This window comes from Salvelinus namaycush, chromosome 6 (assembly GCF_016432855.1).
Source record: "Salvelinus namaycush isolate Seneca chromosome 6, SaNama_1.0, whole genome shotgun sequence".
In the NCBI taxonomy this organism is placed as follows: domain Eukaryota; kingdom Metazoa; phylum Chordata; class Actinopteri; order Salmoniformes; family Salmonidae; genus Salvelinus; species Salvelinus namaycush.
In genome coordinates this window covers 24,552,049-24,571,748 of record NC_052312.1, presented here as the reverse complement: position 1 = coordinate 24,571,748, position 19,700 = coordinate 24,552,049, and the positions used below count along the sequence as shown (strand labels likewise).

Genomic DNA, 19,700 nt, shown 5'->3' with positions numbered 1-19,700 from the left:
TGGCTAGGTGGCTAGCAAGGGTCTTATCAAGACTTTACACTGATGCGTGTCTTTGTTTGTCTCAATAAGATAGCATCTGTTTTGAAATGAAATCATGTCTTGCTGCTTCATCACGTCTTTCACTTGCGAAGTTCCCTCAAAGTGACGCTGTTGTGGTTAATTCTGGCTCTGTGTTTGCTTCCGTTTGTCTTTCCTGAATCAGTTCTTAACTTAACATGTAAACTTTTACGCCCTTCTGTTGTTTTGAAGTGGTGTTTGTAGTGTTTGGCTTCTGTTCCTAGACCAGTTCTTCACAACTCAATGCCTGTTTGTGGATGTTTGATTCCTAGACCAGTTCTGCACTGTGGCTAATGCATCTCTTGTTTGTTCATTTCCTGGACCAGTTCTTCCATGTTAACTCTCCTCTCTCTGCAGTTGGACGTTTGGTTCCTAGACCAGTTCTAATCATTGATTTAGCACTATCTCTCTTTGTTTCCCGCACCAGTTCTTCCATTTGAACCCAAGTCTTGTTGTATTTGGTTTAAATCTGTTCTACACTGTGGTTAACACGCTTCTCTCACTGTTTTTGTTTATGTTGTTGTTTACTTCAGTTCTTCACAGAGTACGGTCCTGATTACTCTCTAGAGATCAGTCCCAGCTGTCGACCGGACCGCAATGAGACCAAACAGCTGGACAAGGTCATCTCCACCATCAAAGGTATCAGACGGCGTAACCACAGCCTAAACTCACACACTCTAGCATTAGCAATTACGTCACGACCACCAACAAGAAACATAACGGTCAGACACTTAGAAACCACTCGCAAGCAACAAATGGTCAAACTTTGACCACTCTGTCTCTCACACACACACACACACATACCAAAGGGTGTCTTTTGTTGACTGTTGAGTCCAGATGGGACTGCTTTAGTTTAAGGACAGTGTTCTTTTTATTTAAACGTCCAGACCGTCCGTTTATTTAGACAGACATTAAAGACCAGAGCTGTGTGTGTGTGTGTGTGTGTGTGTTGCACAGTATACCAAAACTTCAACTTTTTTTATACTAGAACATGAAAAACGCTACAGTACTAGAATTTGTTACCTTCAGTACTTCTGTCAAATGTCTCATATCTACTGATGGAGATGATTAAGTCTTTCTTATAGCGCAGCTGTCCTCTTATTGCGTGATTGCGCTGTGCCTGCTCCACTTATTGCTAGTTCTAGCCTGTCCTGAGGAACCACTGCACTCACCGGGAGTCTGGGCTGCATCATGTTGGCTCCCCACTCATGCTGCTCAGAAGTAAACGCCCTTGAATAATGCAACACGGCATGTATAAACTTTGCAACTATTTAATTACTGTTTGCAAAACAATGTCCATTACAGGCTAGAACACTTTACAATGCAAGAAGATACTGGTAGCTTCCAGCTTTGTAGGCTACATTTCCTTGCTAGCTTACAGCTGAAGCTTGCTTCAATTCACTACCCTAGTACTATGTAATTAACTTGCAAAATAAGCCGATTTGAAAGCTGATTGTCACCAAAAACCAAATGTGTTGCCGAAAAACATTATTAATTCACTTCTCTTCTCCTGCCTCTCTCACTGTGTGTATGTGAATATAATATAATTACATTTTAAATGTTTGATGTCAATTTGTCAAAGAGCCATGTATGCATTAATGAATCACTAATACAATCAATTTGAATTTTTACCAATCTAACTACACAATTGTAAATCTCTATTGATAAACTGGGTAAATCAAGACATAGCCTAAACCAATTCACAATCTTTGACAAATTGACATCAAACATTTAAAATGTAATTATAGGTCATAGAGACAGTGCACACTTTAGCAAAAGAAGAGATTGCTTCTATGCAAGTGTTGTTGATCAGCACAGTACAATGAATCCCAAATGGAAAGGAAACAGATTGTTTGTCATCTGTAGCCCCATGAAGAAAACAGCCAAAATAAGCTCAATAATTCAATGCATGCACACACTATCCTATTAAATTCACTTTTATTGTGAATTGGTTTAGGCTATGTCTTGATTTACCCAGTTTATCAATAGAGATTTACAATTGTGTAGTTAGATTGGTAAAAATTCAAATTGATTGTATTAGTGATTCATTAATGCATACATGGCTCTTTGACAAATTGACATCAAACATTTAAAATGTAATTATATTGAACTCAACAGATCTGTCTGGATCAAATAAAGGCACTTAAATTAATTATGTGAAGATTGCCTTGGTCCTCCTTTTTGATGACCATTCTGTGACATTGGCTCCCCCCCCCCCCCCCATGAAATCGTGATGGTATAGACTCTATATGAGGTGTTTCATGAAATGTTTTGTAAAAGGATAGTTCATTAAATTTCAATATTTTCCTAATGTTCTTGTGCTTCTTTACACCAAAACAAAGGAAAGACATGATATTTTGGTTATTTATAGCAGAGTATGGTATAATTTTAATGGTCCGGCCCACTTGACATCTCCCTAGGCCGTATGTGGCCCACGATGCGAAATGAGTTTGACACCCCTGGTATAGAGTATCATGATACTCAACCTGGTATCGAAGTAAAAATGTGGGTTTCGTGACAAATGTTTGTGTGCCCCCATATGGCCCCCACAGTTAACACAGCAGGGGGTGTTGTCAGCACCCCAAGGAGACAAATCTACCCCTCACCTAAAACTCGTCACCCGACCTTCACATATACACACACCCTGACCCCCTCTTCTTTGGGAGGGCACAGGCCCAACAGTCGTCAGCCTGGTGTGTTCTGTTCTGGCTGTGGTGAAAACACGGATGTGTGTTTTAATGTTTCCGGTTAATCAGAATGTCAAACACTACTCTCTTTGTTACGACTGGAGAAATGGGGGGTGGTAGGTGGTGAAATGTTAGAGCCAAATTCGTCATACAGTCAAACGCACTCAATACTCAGATTGTCCAATTTTGATAGTACATCTGTATGTGGGTGAACAAGTTTCGATGTACACACATTTGCACACGTGTTAGGGATTTGTCTGTGTATATGGGTACTGGAGTGTCGACCCCTGTCTCACCCCCTACCCTGTCGTTCACTCTGGATAGGGGGTGAGTGTGTGTGGTGGTCTCTTGGTGTAAATGCTGCTGACAGCCACACCACTACTCCAGGTGGACCAGCAGTAGTTTGGTTGGGATAGACTCTGGGTGTAGGGAGTAGAAGCAGGGTGATTAGTGGGGGTGTCTCTGTCTTAACCCTGCCTTCAGGGCTGGCTAGGGAGTAGGAGCTAGCGTATGGGGTCTAGGGACCAAAATGGAACCAGACCACTGACCTGTTGAAAACAACACGGTTCCATCAGTGGATGGAGCCAGGGATGGAGGGGTAAAATGAAAGGCAGACAATGTGCGGTCGGTCTAGTGTCACATCTGCTCCTTCAGTTCAGAGATCCCTTGTTTCCTTTCCTCCTATCTTTTTTTCTTTCTGATGGGATTTCAATCCATGCATTTAAATGAAGGTGATGTCCTTCCTTCCCTGTGTTCCTTTCTTTTCTCTCCGCTCATCCTAGTTTTTTCTGTGACTGGGGGTTCAGGTGGTCTTGGTTTTACCCAGTGTATGTGACGACAAAACACACACCCCTTCAACCATGTTGTGTGAGAGAAACATACCACATACAGACAACTGTGGTACTAGTTGAGAGCAGGATGTGGTTGCTAGACAGCTGTGCCAAAGTGCAGACTGGAAGCTAATGTTTACCGCAATTTCCAATCTAGGGAAACCAATGATTACAACCATTGGTCCCAAACAAGGGAAACCATTTGAACTGTGTCTGTCAGGCCTGGAAACAGACGCACAGCACCGCACAGCACCACACAGGCTTAGGTTATCACACCATGAGCCGGGAGCTTGAGTCTTGACACACGAATGCACACACTATGGCCTGGCAATGTGGTCTACTGCCCTGGCATTCCAGCGTCTATCACCACCACTGCACAGCTGTAGTTATCACAGCATCAACAGAGACCATGTCTTACCGTTAAAAGCTATTAAAACAAATAAACCTTATGTGGAGCGACCACGGGCAGTTATGAGCCCCGTGGGGAGTCTAAATTAAAATTACTTGTTTGCGTGTGTGGGTAAGACTGATTGCCTCGCAAAAGTTTCCTTCTGAAGATGATTACTAAACTTTAAATCACACTTTTAAGTCTGTCAATGTCCTTGGTGGCCATTTTGGAAAGACTTCAACAATCAGGAGGGAATAAAACCGTTTCCTTTGCCGTCTCTATTGGGTGCACTGCCAAATTACCGACTGAGATTAATTAATTAAGCAGAGTTTTCATTAGAATTCTACCGCATGACAGCAGCGGCAGGAGTCGTCTCTCTCCGATGTTTATCGGTTTATTTACCACGTAGTCATGTTTACGAGCCTTCAAATTAGTGGATTCGGCTATTTCAGCCACACCCATTGCTGACAAGTGTATAAGATCGTACGGCTGTGTGTTCAATCTCCGTAGACAAACATTGGCAGTAGAATGGCCCTTACTGAAGAGCTCCGTGACTTGCAACAGGGCAGTGTTAGAGGATGTCACCTTTCCAACAAGTCAGTTGGTAAATTTTCTGTCATGCTAGAGCTGCCCCGGTCAACTGTAAGTGCTGTTATTGTGAAGTGGAAACGTCTAGGAGCAGAATGGGACCGCTGAAGTGCATAAAAATTCTGTCCTCGGTTGCGACACTCACTACGGAGTTCCAAACTGCCTCTGGAAGCAACGTCTGCACAATAACTGTTCGTTGGCAGCTTCGTGAAATGGGTTTCCATGGCCGAGCAGCTGCACACAAGCCTAAGATCGTCATGTACAATGCCAAGCGTCGGCTGCAGTGGTGTAAAGCTCCTTCCATTGGACTCTGGAGCAGTGGAAATGCGTTCTCTGGAGTGACGAATCGCGCTTCACCATCTGGTAGTCTGACGGATGAATCTGGATTTGGTGGGTTCCAGGAGAACAGTACCTGCCCCAATCCATAGTGTCAACTGTAAAGTTTTGTGGGGGAGGAATAATGCTCTGGTGCTGTTTTTCATGGTTAGGTCCCTTAGTGAAAAGTGAAGGGAAATCTTAACGCTACAGCATACAATGACATTCTAGACAATTCTATTTTTCCAACTTTGCGGCAACAGTTTGGGAAAGGCCATACAGAAATGGTTTGCCAAGATCGGTGTGGAAGAACTTGACTGGCCTGCAAAGAGCCCTGACCTCAACCCCATCGAACACCTTTGGGTTGAATTGGAACGCCGACTGCACGCTAGGCCTAATCGCCCAATATCAGTGCCCAACCTCACTAATGCTCTTGTGGCTGAATGAAAGCAAGTCCCCGCAGCAATGTTCCAACATCTAGTGGAAAGCCTTCCCAGAAGAGTGGAGGCTGTTATAGTAGCAACGGGGGGACCAACTCCATATTAATACCCGTGAGAGGCGGCAGGTAGGCTTTCCACTGGATGTTAGAGCGTTGGACCAGTAACCGAAAGGTTGCTGGATCGAATCCCCGAGCTTACAAGGTAGAAATCTGTCGTTCTGCCCCTGAACAAGGCAGTTAACCCACTGTTCCTAGGCCATCATTGTACGTAAGATTTTGTTCTTAACTGACTTGCCTAGTCAAATAAAGGTAAAATAAAAAAATATTTGTACAAATTATTTTGGAATGACATGTTCGACAAGAGGGTGTCTACATACTTTTGGTCATGTAGTGTATTTCCCAAGGCACGGATAAACCAACCACCCTTTTCCCTATGTAGTGCACCACTTTTGACTATTGCCCTTAGCTCTGGTCAAAAGGGGTGCACTATATAAATTATAGGGTGTATTTGGGATGCAGACATGCAGCCTACATTGGGGAGACTGGCAGGCAGTAGTGATGGTGGAAATAATCGATACAGATACATAGTATGTTATTTTTGACTATCTTTTTGACAATATCGCAATATTATTTTGTCGCTAGTTGGCTGAACCTACACCAGAACTTGTTTTCCCTTCATAGCTTGTGCTCCATCTTTTTAAACAGGAGCCAATTTTGTTTTCAGCATTTTAATTTATTACTGATCAAAACTCATTTTCTCATGGCTCTCATCCCTCTGCATTCGGAAAGTATTCAGACCCCTTGACTTTTTCCACATTTTGTTACCTTACAGCCTTATTCTAAAATGGATGACATTATTTTCACTCTTCAATCTACACACAATATATATACATAATGACAAAGTGAAAACAGGTTTTTAGAAATGTTTGCATATTTATTCTAAGTAAAAACGGGTACATTTACATTTACATTTAAGTCATTTAGCAGACGCTCTTATCCAGAGCGACTTACAAGTTGGTGCATTCACCTTATGATATCCAGTGGAACAACCACTTTACAATAGTGCATCTAACTCTTTTAAGGGGGAGGGGGGGGTTAGAAGGATTACTTTATCCTATCCTAGGTATTCCTTAAAGAGGTGGTGTTTCAGTTGTTTCCGGAAGGTGGTGATTGACTCCGCTGACCTGGCGTCGTGGGGGAGTTTGTTCCACCATTGGGGTGCCAGAGCAGCGAACAGTTTTGACTGGGCTGAGCGGGAGCTGTACTTCCTCAGAGGTAGGGAGGCGAGCAGGCCAGAGGTGGATGAACGCAGTGCCCTTGTTTGGGTGTAGGGCCTGATCAGAGCCTGAAGGTACGGAGGTGCCGTTCCCCTCACAGCTCCGTAGGCAAGCACCATGGTCTTGTAGCGGATGCGAGCTTCAACTGGAAGCCAGTGGAGAGAGCGGAGGAGCGGGGTGACGTGAGAGAACTTGGGAAGGTTGAACACCAGACGGGCTGCGGCGTTCTGGATGAGTTGTAGGGGTTTAATGGCACAGGCAGGGAGCCCAGCCAACAGCGAGTTGCAGTAGTCCAGACGGGAGATGACAAGTGCCTGGATTAGGACCTGCGCCGCTTCCTGTGTGAGGCAGGGTCGTACTCTGCGAATGTTGTAGAGCATGAACCTACAGGAACGGGTCACCGCCTTGATGTTAGTTGAGAACGACAGCGTGTTGTCCAGGATCACGCCAAGGTTCTTAGCACTCTGGGAGGAGGACACCGTGGAGTTGTCAACCGTGATGGTGAGATCATGGAACGGGCAGTCCTTCCCCGGGAGGAAGAGCAGCTCCGTCTTGCCGAGGTTCAGCTTGAGGTGGTGATCCGTCATCCACACTGATATGTCTGCCAGACATGCAGAGATGCGATTCGCCACCTGGTTATCAGAAGGGGGAAAGGAGAAGATTAATTGTGTGTCGTCTGCATAGCAATGATAGGAGAGACCATGTGAGGATATGACAGAGCCAAGTGACTTGGTGTATAGCGAGAATAGGAGAGGGCCTAGAACAGAGCCCTGGGGGACACCAGTGGTGAGAGCACGTGGTGCGGAGACAGATTCTCGCCACGCCACCTGGTAGGAGCGACCTGTCAGGTAGGACGCAATCCAAGCGTGGGCCGCGCCGGAGATGCCCAACTCGGAGAGGGTGGAGAGGAGGATCTGATGGTTCACTGTATCAAAGGCAGCCGATAGGTCTAGAAGGATGAGAGCAGAGGAGAGAGAGTTAGCTTTAGCAGTGCGGAGCGCCTCCGTGACACAGAGAAGAGCAGTCTCAGTTGAATGACTAGTCTTGAAACCTGACTGATTTGGATCAAGAAGGTCATTCTGAGAGAGATAGCAGGAGAGCTGGCCAAGGACGGCACGTTCAAGAGTTTTGGAGAGAAAAGAAAGAAGGGATACTGGTCTGTAGTTGTTGACATCGGAGGGATCGAGTGTAGGTTTTTTCAGCAGGGGTGCAACTCTCGCTCTCTTGAAGGCGGAAGGGACGTAGCCAGCGGTCAAGGATGAGTTGATGAGCGAGGTGAGGTAAGGGAGAAGGTCTCCGGAAATGGCCTGGAGAAGAGAGGAGGGGATAGGGTCAAGCGGGCAGGTTGTTGGGCGGCCGGCCGTCACAAGACGCGAGATTTCATCTGGAGAGAGAGGGGAGAAAGAGGTCAAAGCACAGGGTAGGGCAGGGTGAGCAGAACCAGCGGTGTCGTTTGACTTAGCAAACGAGGATCGGATGTCGTCGACCTTCTTTTCAAAATGGTTGACGAAGTCATCCGCAGAGAGGGAGGAGGAGGGGGGAGGGGGAGGAGGATTCAGGAGGGAGGAGAAGGTGGCAAAGAGCTTCCTAGGGTTAGAGGCAGATGCTTGGAATTTAGAGTGGTAGAAAGTGGCTTTAGCAGCAGAGACAGAAGAGGAGAATGTAGAGAGGAGGGAGTGAAAGGATGCCAGGTCCGCAGGGAGGCGAGTTTTCCTCCATTTCCGCTCGGCTGCCCGGAGCCCTGTTCTGTGAGCTCGCAATGAGTCGTCGAGCCACGGAGCAGGAGGGGAGGACCGAGCCGGCCTGGAGGATAGGGAACATAGAGAGTTAAAGGATGCAGAAAGGGAGGAGAGGAGGGTTGAGGAGGCAGAATCAGGAGATAGGTTGGAGAAGGTTTGAGCAGAGGGAAGAGATGATAGGATGGAAGAGGAGAGAGTAGCGGGGGAGAGAGAGCGAAGGTTGGGACGGCGCGATACCATCCGAGTAGGGGCAGTGTGGGAAGTGTTGGATGAGAGCGAGAGGGAAAAGGATACAAGGTAGTGGTCGGAGACTTGGAGGGGAGTTGCAATGAGATTAGTGGAAGAACAGCATCTAGTAAAGATGAGGTCAAGCGTATTGCCTGCCTTGTGAGTAGGGGGGGAAGGTGAGAGGGTGAGGTCAAAAGAGGAGAGGAGTGGAAAGGAGGCAGAGAGGAATGAGTCAAAGGTAGACGTGGGGAGGTTAAAGTCACCCAGTACTGTGAGAGGTGAGCCATCCTCAGGAAAGGAACTTATCAAGGCGTCAAGCTCATTGATGAACTCTCCAAGGGAACCTGGGGGGCGATAAATGATAAGGATGTTAAGCTTGAAAGGGCTGGTAACTGTGACAGCATGGAATTCAAAGGAGGCGATAGACAGATGGGTCAGGGGAGAAAGAGAGAATGTCCACTTGGGAGAGATGAGGATCCCAGTGCCACCACCCCGCTGACCAGAGGCTCTCGGGGTGTGCGAGAACACGTGGGCAGACGAGGAGAGAGCAGTAGGAGTAGCAGTGTTATCTGTGGTAATCCATGTTTCCGTCAGTGCCAAGAAGTCGATGGACTGGAGGGAAGCATAGGCTGAGATGAACTCTGCCTTGTTGGCCGCAGATCGGCAGTTCCAGAGGCTGCCGGAGACCTGGAACTCCACGTGGGTCGTGCGCGCTGGGACCACCAGGTTAGAGTGGCGGCGGCCACGCGGTGTGAAGCGTTTGTATGGTCTGTGCAGAGAGGAGAGAAGAGGGATAGACAGACACATAGTTGACAGGCTACAGAAGAGGCTACGCTAATGCAAAGGAGATTGGAATGACAAGTGGACTACACGTCTCAAATGTTCAGAAAGTTAAGCTTACGTTGCAAAAAATCTTATTGACTAAAATGATAGTGCTGCTGGCTGGTGGAGTAGGCTAGCTAGCAGTGGCTGCGTTGTTGACTTAGTTTGAAAGTGTAGCTGGCTAGGTAGCCTCGGTAACTGGCTAGGTAACCTTGACAATTACTCTAACTACACAATTATCTTGGATACAAAGACAGCAAAGACAACTATGTAGCCAGCTAACACTACACTAATCAAGTCGTTCCGTTGTAATGTAATAGTTTCTACAGTGCTGCAATTCGGTAGACGGTAGACGTTGGCTAGCTGCTAGCTGCTGGCTAGCTAGCAGTGTTGACTAGGACGAAAATAGCTGACTAGCTAACCTCGGTAATTACGATAATACTCTAAACTACACAATTATCTTTGATACAAAGACGGCTATGTAGCTAGCTAAGATCAGACAAGTCAAACCGTTGTACTGTAATGAAATGTAATACTACCTGCGGAGCGAAATGCGAAATGCGACCACTGCTCCAACCCGGAAGTTCCAAAACCTTATTACCTTATTACCTTATTATCCAATACCTTATTTACATACGTATTCAGACCCTTTGCTATGAGACTCGACATTGAGCTCTGCTGCATTCTGTTTCCATTGATCATCCTTGAGATATTTCTGCAATTTCATTGGAGTACACCTGTGGTATAGTCACTTGATTAGACTTGATTTAGAAAAGCACACACCTGTCTATGTAAGGTCCCACAGTTGACAGTGCTTGTCAGAGGAAAAAACCAAGCCATGAGATCAAAGGAATTGTCCGTAGAGCTCCGAGACATGATTGTGTCGAGGCACAGATCTGGGGAACGGTACCAAGAACTTTCTGCAGCATTGAAGGTCCCCAAGAACACAGTGGCCTCCATCATTCTTAAATGGAAGAAGTTTGGAACCACCAAGACTCTTCCTAGAGCTGGTCACCCGGCAAAACTCAGCAGTCGGGGGAGAAGGGCCTTGGTCAGGGAGGTGACCAAGAACCAAGTGGCCAGACGGAAGCCACTCCTCAGTAAAAGGCACATGACAGGCCACTTGGAGTTAGCCAAAGGGCACCTAAAGGATTCTCAGACCATGAAAAACAAGATTCTCTGGCTAATTTATTTTAGGCAGATCTCTTTTCTCTGTCATCCTCTCCCACTGAATGAAGATTATGGTAAGGAATTCTTTCCAAATAATATAAAAAATGAAGAATTAACAAATGTACAGAAAGATTAGTGCGGCGTCCAAATTAGAGGAACTTTTTGAGGCTATTAAATCCTTTCAGTCTGGCAAAACCCCAGGGCTTGATGGCATACCGGTGGAGGTATATCAAGTATTTTTTGATTGTTTTAACTACTCCTATAGAAATGGTAGTCTGTTAGGTACTCAGCGGGAAGGTCTGATTTCTCTATTATTAAAACAAGACCCAGATGGCAAATATAAAGACCCAGTCTATCTAAAAAAAACTGGAGGCCCCTTACACTTCAACCTTGTGATGCAAAAATACTAGTGAAATGCATAACACTCAGAATTAAAAGGGTTTTACCAGGTATTGTTCATCCTGATCAGTCAGGTTTTTACAATGAACAATACATTGGAGATAATGTACGACAACTACTAGAAATAATAGAACATCATGAAACGTATAAGAAGCCAGGAATGTTATTTATAGCGGATTTTGAAAAGGCATTTCATAAAGACTGGATTTTATTTATAAATGCCAGGATTTTTTTCAATTTCAGTAATTTATTATGAAATGTGTAAAAATAATGTATAGCAACCCCAGGTGTAAAATAGTAAATAACGGCTACTTCTCAGAGTTTTGAATTGTCAAGAGGAGTTAAACAAGGGTGTCCGCTGTCACCATGTCTATTCGTTATGGCCATCGAAATGCTAGCTATTAAAATCAGATCCAATAACAACATTTTAGAGGATTAGAAATTCAAGGCTTAAAACAAAGGTATCCATGTATGCCGATGACTCAAGTTTTATAATAAGTCCGCAAGCTAGATCCCTGCAATGTCTCGTTGAAGATCTAGATAACTTTTCTGTGCTCTTTGGACTTAAACTAATTATGATAAGTGTACAATATTACGTATTGGATCTTTAAAAAAAATACAACTTTTACATTAACCTGCAGTTTACCTATAAAATGGGCTGTTGGTGAAGTAGACACTCAGCATTCATATCACAAAATATATAAATAAGCTCTCCACAATGAGTTTCAATAGTAAACTTGTAAAAATAGACAAGATCCTGCAACCATGGAGAGGTAAATATCTGTCTATTTATGGAAAAATTACCCTGATTTAACTCCTTAGTCATATCAGATTACTCACTCACTTATGGCGCTGTCTACTCCTGATGATTCATTTTTGAAATCATATGAGCAAAAAATATTTTGCTTTATCTGGGACGCTAAACCAGACAAAATAAAACGTGCCTATCTATATAATGAATATGAATTGGGTGGGTTGAGATTATTAAATATAAAAGCACTAAACGTCTTTCTAAAAACCTCACTCATTCAATTTTTGTTTGAACCCTAAATGGTTCTCAAGTAGATTACTAAGAAAAGCTCATCCATTGTTTATTAATGGCCTTATGGCAATCTGCAGTCTCATTTTCGATTATTTGAAAATTATACTTTTTTAAAAGTATCTCTCTTTTTCAAGCAAGCATTGCAGAGCTGGCTACAATTTCATCCCCCTGAAAAGATACAAATATTATGGCTGAACTCAAATGTGTTGGTTGATAAAATACCTGTATTTATGGGAAAGATGTATGAAAAGGGTATTTTGTTCGTAAATGATATTGTAAAGGTCTGCTCAATCCAAGAGTACAACCAATTGATTACAGCATTACCCCAAAAATGGAGGCAGGTGGCAGCGGGAGGAGGTAGGGAACTGGTCTGTCGGCCCAATATAAAAGATCAAAACTGGCGGAGGAATAAAAATAGCATAAATGGGGAAGTATACCAGTTTCATTTGAGGACCAGGATGTTGACAACTGTGCCATACAGATTGCAAAATAGTTGGGAAGAGATTTTTGAGTTGATATAAAAAAACTACGCAAAATTCAAGACTTTGTGCTTTTCAGCTAAAATTATTATATAGAATTCTTGCCACCAACAAAATGTTGAATATTTGGGGCATAAAGTCATCGAAGCTCTGCAGATTTTGAGGATACAGAATCAATAGACCATTTATTTTGGTATTGCCCTCAGGTAGCCTGTTTCTGGTCTCCGGTTCAGGAATGGCTGAAAATGCATAGCATTGATCTAAAATGTACCCTAGAAATAGTACAGTTAGTAGATCTGGAGAGACCGGGTCAGTCAATTACTAATACTCATAGTAAAAATATTTATCTTCAACTCGCAATCTGGATTCTATTCGATTAGATAGAATGAAATTGTACGTTGAACATCACCGCATAGTTGAAAGATATGTGTTGCGTAGAAACCCGAAGTGGGTGGCCAGCAGAGATCGATGGGATGGGCTGAGGGTTGGTATGTGGAATTGGAGACAAGTGGGAGTGGAGTTGCTGTGTGGGAGATAGAATGATGGTCAAAGATAAAAGTTTAAATAATAATAATAAAAAGTACATTTGAATGACACTGAGGGGCAGTGTTTTTACAACTAATGCAGGTTTGCCTGAGGCTGATGACACAAATTTAAATTTTCGCAAAGTCTGCTGCCTCAGTTTGTATGATGGCAACTTGAATATACTCCAGAATGTTATGAAGAGTGATCAGATGAATTGCAATTAATTGCAAAGTTCCTCTTTGCCATACAAATGAACTGAATCCCCAAAAAATATTTCCACTGCATTTCAGCCCTGCCACAAAAGGACCAGCTGACATCATGTCAGTGATTCTCTCATTAACACAGGTGTGATTGTTGACGAGGACAAGGCTGGAGATCACTCTGTCATGCTGATTGAGTTCGAATAACAGACTGGAAGCTTCAAAAGGAGGGTGGTGCTTGGAATCATTGTTCTTCCTCTGTCAACCATGGTTACCTGCAAGGAAACATGTGCCGTCATCATTGCTTTGCACAAAAAGGGCTTCACAGGCAAGGATATTGCTGCCAGTAAGATTGCACCTAAATCAACAATTTATCGGATCATCAAGAACTTCAAGGAGAGCGGTTCAATTGTTGTGAAGAAGGCTTCATGGCGCCCAAGATAGTCCAGCAAGCGCCAGGACCGTCTCCTAAAGTTGATTCAGCTGCGGGATCGGGGCACCACCAGTACAGAGCTTGCTCAGGAATGGCAGCAGGCAGGTGTGAGTGCATCTGCACGCACAGTGAGGCAAAGACTTTTGGAGGATGGCCTGGTGTCAAGAAGGGCAGCAAGAAGCCACTTCTCTCCAGGAAAAACATCAGGAACAGACTGATATTCTGCAAAAGGTACAGGGATTGGACTGCTGAGGACTGGGGTAAAGTAATTTTCTCTGAATCCTCTTTCCGATTGTTTGGGGCATCAGGAAAAAAGCTTGTCTGGAGAAGACAAGGTGAGCGCTACCATCAGTCCTGTGTCATGCCAACAGTAAAGCATCCTGAGACCATGTGTGGGGTTGCTTCTCAGCCAAGGGACTGGGTGGGCTCACTCGCAATTTTGCCTAAGAATACAGCCATGAACAAAGAATGGTACCAACACATCCTCCGAGAGCAAAAACCAAAACCAGACCTTAATCCCATTGAGAACTTGTGGTCAATCCTCGAGGCGGGTGGACAAACAAAAACCCACAAATTCTTACAAACTCCAAGCATTGATTATGCAAGAATGGGCTGCCAGCAGTCAGGGTGTGGCCCAGAAGTTAATTGACAGCATGCCAGGGCGGATTGCAGAGGTCTTGAAAAAGAAGGGTCAACACTGCAAATATGGTGGTTGAGGGACAGCTATTGGGGAGCTGTGGGGGGGGGGTCTTGGAGGGTTTTGGTTCACGTTTTTTGGCCTGGTGGTAGATCGGTCAATGTGCCCTTGAGCAGGGCATTGACCTGGATGCTTCTGTGTCGCTCTGAATGGGAATCTGTTGGATGACTGGTATGATGTAGTTGTTGAGCGGCAACACTGCAAGTATATTGTATGTTTCAAATATTTAAAAAATGTATAAAAACAAAGATTCTCTGGTCTGATGAAACCAAGATTGAACTCTTTAGCCTGAAAGCCAAGCGTCATGTCTGGAGGAAACCTGGCACCATCCCTACGGTGAAGCATGGTGGTGCCAGCATCATGCTTTGGATGTTTTTCAGCGGCAGGGACTGGGAGACTAGTCAGGATCGAGGAAAAGATGGACGGAGTAAAGTACAGAGATCCTTGATGAAAACCTGCTCCAGAGCACTCAAGACCTCAGACTGGGCGAAGGTTCTCCTTCCAACAGGACAACGACCCTAAGCACACAGCTAAGACAATGCAGGAGTGGCTTTGGGACAAGTCTCTGAATGTCCTTGAGTGGCCCAGTCAGAGCCCAGACTTGAACATCTCTGGAGAGACCTGAAAATAGCTGTGCTACACTCCTTATCCAACCTGAAAGAGCTTGCGAGCATCTTCAGAAAATAATGGGAGAAACACCCTAAATACAGGTGTGCCAAGCTTGTAGCGCCATACCCAAGAAGACTTGAGGCTATAATCGCTTCCAAATACTTATGTAATTGTAACATTTCATTTTTTTTGCACAAAAAAATTACCCGTTTTTGCTTTGTCATTATGGGGTATTGTGTGTAGATTAATGAGGGGGGGGGGGGGACAATTGTATCAATTTTAGAATAAGGCTGTAACTTAACAAAATGGTAGCAATTCCCAGCCCTAGCAGGCAGCAGCCGCACACGGCCAAGGGCGGGAAATCTATATCCCAGCCCTAGAAGGCTAGCATCCCGGAGTCGCCTCTTCACTGTTGACGCTGACTGGTGTTTTGCGGGTACTATTTAATGAAGCTGCCAGTTGAGGACTTGAGGCATCTGTTTCTCAAACTAGACACTATAAATGTAGTTGTCCTCTTGCTCAGTTGTGCACCGGGGCCGCCGCCTCCTCTTTCTATTCTGGTTAGAGCCAGTTTGCGCTGTTTTGTGAAGGGAGTAGTACACAGCGTTGTACGAGATCTTCAGTTTCTTGGCAATTTCTTGCATGGAATAGCCTTCATTTCTCAGAACAAGAACAGACTGATGAGTTTCAGAAGAAAGTTATTTGTTTCTGGCCATTTTGAGCCTGTAATCGAACCCACAAATGCTGATGCTCCAGATACTCAACTAGCCTAAAGATTTTTTTCAGCTGTGCTAACATAATTTCAAAAGTGTTTTCTAATGATCAATTAGCCTTTTAAAATGATAAACTTGGATTAGCTAACACAACGTGCCACTGGAACACAGGAGTGATGGTTGCTGATAATGGGCCTCTGTACGCCTATGTAGATATTCCATTAAAAAATCTGCTGTTACTAGCTACAATAGTCATTTCCAACATTAACAATGTCTACACTATATTTCTGATCAATTTGATGTTATTTTAATGGACAAGAACATTTCTAAGTGACCCCAAACTTTTGAACGGTAGTGTATATTTTAATGTTGTGAGGGCTTCGACAGCTTTCTCATTAATGTTGCAGGAGATGATAAACGTGTATGTGTGTGTGAGATAACATGACAAACACTTGGCTCCCAGAGAGTTGTCGAATACGAGCTGCGATTGATTAACACACTCAAGTAGTAAATACCTCTGCTCACTGCTCGTCACTTTACCGGAATTTCCAAACAACATCTGGGGGACATTTACGAGACTCTGAGCTCCGTTTAAAAATAGAGAGGGATAGAAAACATGGTTGCTTTTTGCCAGACGTTGATTGGAATGGATGCTTGCAAGTGTACACACACACACACACACACACACACTACACTACACTACACTACACTACACTACACTACACTACACTACACTACACTGCACTGCAAACAGGAAACCAAACCATGCCTCTATAAAACGGTTGTGTGTCAAAAAACAATCTAAACGGTGCCTTCACCCTTGAACTTTTTCCACATATTGTTACATCCTGCATTTAACATTGATTAAATTGAGATTTTGTGTCACTGACCTACACACAATACCCAATAATGTCAAAGTGGAATTACGTTTTTTGATTTTTATTTACTAATTAATAAATGTAACGCTTTAATGTCTTTAGTCAGTAAGTATTCAACCCCTTTGTTATGCCACGCCTAAATAGGTCCATGAGTAAAGATTTGCTTACATGGACTCTGTGTGCAATAATAGTGTTTTAACATGATTTTTGCATAACTACACCATACACACAATTATCAGTAAGGTCCAGCCGAGCAGTGAATTTCAAGCACAGATTCACCACAAAACCAGGGAGCTTTTCCAGTGCCTCACAAAGAAGGGCACCTATTGGTAGACCGGTAAAAATAAAATAAAAAGCTGACATTTGAATATCCCTTGGAGCATGGTGAAGTTACTAATTACACTTTGGATGGTGTATCAATTCACCCAGTAACTACAAAGACGCAGGCGTCCTTCCGAACTAAATTGCCCGGAGAGGAAAGAAACCAATCAAGGATTTCACCATGAAGCCAATGGTGACTTTGAAACAGAGTTTAATGGCTATGATGGGACAACTGAGGATAGATCAACAACATTAGTTACTCCAATACTAACCTAAATAACAGAAAAAAAGGAAGCCTGTACAGAATAAAATATATTCTAAAACATAGATCCTGTTTTGCAATAAGGCACTGAAGTTAAACTGAAAAATGTGGCAAAGAAATTGACTCTATGTCCAGATTACAAAACGCTATGTTTGGGGCAAATACAACACATCACTGAGTATCGCTCTTCATATTTTCAAGCATGGTGGTGGCTGCATCATGTTATGAGTATGCTTGTCATTGGCAAGGACTAGGGAGTTTTTAAGGATGAAAAGAAACGGAATAGAGCAAAGCACAAGCAAAATCCTAGAGGAAACCCTGGTTGTCTGCTTTCCAACAGACACTGGGGGACAAATTCACCTTTCAGCAGGACAATAACCTAAAAACACAAGGCCAAATATATATATATATATATATATATATATACACTGGGGTTAACTAGTGGACTTGTTTTCACTTAAATCTATGGCAAGACTTAAATTGCTGTCTAGCAATGATCAATAACCAACTTGTCAGTTTTTGAATAAATGTAAGAATATTGTGCACATGTAGTACAATCCAGATGTGCAAAGTGCTTAGGGACTCCCAGCTGTGATCGCTGCCGAAGGTGCTAACGTGTATTGCCTCAGGGGTGTGAATACTTATGTAAATTCGATTTCTGTATTTAGTTTTCAATAAATGTGCTTACATTTCTGAACCATGTTTTCACTTTGGAGTAGTGTGTAGATGGGTGAGAATCTATTTAATCCATTTTGAATTCAGGCTCTAACACAACAAAATGTAGATTAAGACGAGGGGTATGAATACTTTCTGAAGGCACTGTGAGTGTATGATTGTCATTCTCACCGCTTTTGTTGGTTAAACGTGAAACAGCCTGTTAATAATAGTAAATCAAAGCAGCATTGTCTGTATAGACACTGACATGTCTGACCTGCCCCTTTTATTCAACACATATTCGCCATCGCTATGCAATCACAGTGTATACCTAACCATATTCAGACATGCATCTCTCTGAAACATGATATTGAAAGCTACAGATGGAGACCCAAGACAAAGGTTGTAAAGTGTGTGGCTGGTTATTCATTGGTTGGAAATAAGCGCTCTATCACCATGTTATGCAAGTGAAGTGTTACCTTTGTGTATTTACCTATTCTGTTTCCTCATTTGCATATCTGCTCTTGCTGAGGAAGTACATCACTTTTGCATTTTGATAAACCGTCCGTCTGGGGAACTGCTGCAGTGTACACACACGCACACAGAGAGAGAATGCAGTGTAGACAGACGACACAAATCATTTGTTGCATCTGGAATGTAGTTTTTTTCAACCCTGGTACTGGATGCCCACAGTCTCCACATATACTGAAAAAATATATAAACACAACATGTAAAGTGTTGGTCCCATGTTTAATGAGCTAAAATAAAATATCCCAGATATTTTCCATACGCCCAAAAAGCGTATTTCTCAAATTTTGTTCACACATTTGTTTACATACCTGTTATTGAGCATTTATCCTCTGCCAAGATAATCCACCCACCTAACAGGTGTGGCATATTTAGAAGTTGATTAAACACCATGATCATGACACTGGGAACAAAAGGCCAGTGGAAATTGTGCAGTTTTGTCACAACACAATGCCACAGATGTCTGATGTTTTTAGGGCGCATGCAATTGGCATGCTGACTGCAGGAATGTCCACCAGAGCTGTTGCCAGAATTGAATGTTGATTTCTCTACCATAAGCTGCCTCCAATGTCGTTTTAGAGAATTTGGCAGTACGTCCAACCGGCCTCAACTGCAGACCACGTACAATACATTCAGAAGGTATTCTGACCCCTGGTCTTTTTCCACATTTTGTTACGTTACAGCCTTAATCTAAAATGGATTTAAAAAAAAATAATAATAATAATCCTCATTCTCTACACCAGGCCCCATTTTAATGACAAGGCAAAACATATTTTCATACATTTTTGCAAATGTATTAAAAATTAACTGCTCACATTTACCAAAGTATTCAGACCCTTTACTCAGTACTTTGTTGAAGCACCTTTGGCAGCAATTACAGCCTTGAGTCGTCTTTGGTATGATGCTACAAGCTTGGCACACCTGTATTTGGGGAGTTTCTCCCCTTCTCTGCAGATCCTCTCAAGCTTTGTCAGGTTGGATGGGGAGTGTCGCTGCACAGCTATTTTCAGGTCTCTCCAGAGATGTTTGATCGGTTTCAAGTCCGAGCTCTGTCTGGGCCACTCAAGGACATTGAGACTTGTCCCTAAGCCACTCCTGCATTGTCTTGGCTGTGTGCTTAGGGTCGTTGTCCTGTTGGAAGGTGAATCTTCGCCCCAGTCTGAGGTCCTGAGCGCTCTGGAGCAGGTTTTCATCAAGGATCTCTCCATACTTTGCTCCGTTCATCTTTCCCTCGATCCTGACTAGTCTCCCAGACCCTGCCACTGAAAAACATCCCCCAGCATTTGTCTTCCACCACCATGCTTCACCGTCGGGATGGTGCCAGGTTTCCTCCAGACGTGATGCTTGGCATTCAGGCTAAAGAGTTCAATCTTGGTTTCATCAAACCAGAATCTTGTTTCTCATGGTCAGTCCTTTTAGG

At 43.6% G+C, this 19,700-nt stretch overlaps 1 protein-coding gene across 1 annotated transcript in view; it reads left to right on the top strand.

Moving 5' to 3' along the window:
- hdac8 (histone deacetylase 8) overlaps positions 1-19,700 on the top strand; it is a 40,566-nt gene that overhangs the window by 16,475 nt on the left and 4,391 nt on the right. Inside the window, exon 10 of the mRNA XM_038996260.1 lies at positions 591-696. Within this exon, the coding sequence (XP_038852188.1) occupies positions 591-696 (106 nt within the window). The remainder of the gene's footprint in view (positions 1-590; positions 697-19,700) is intronic.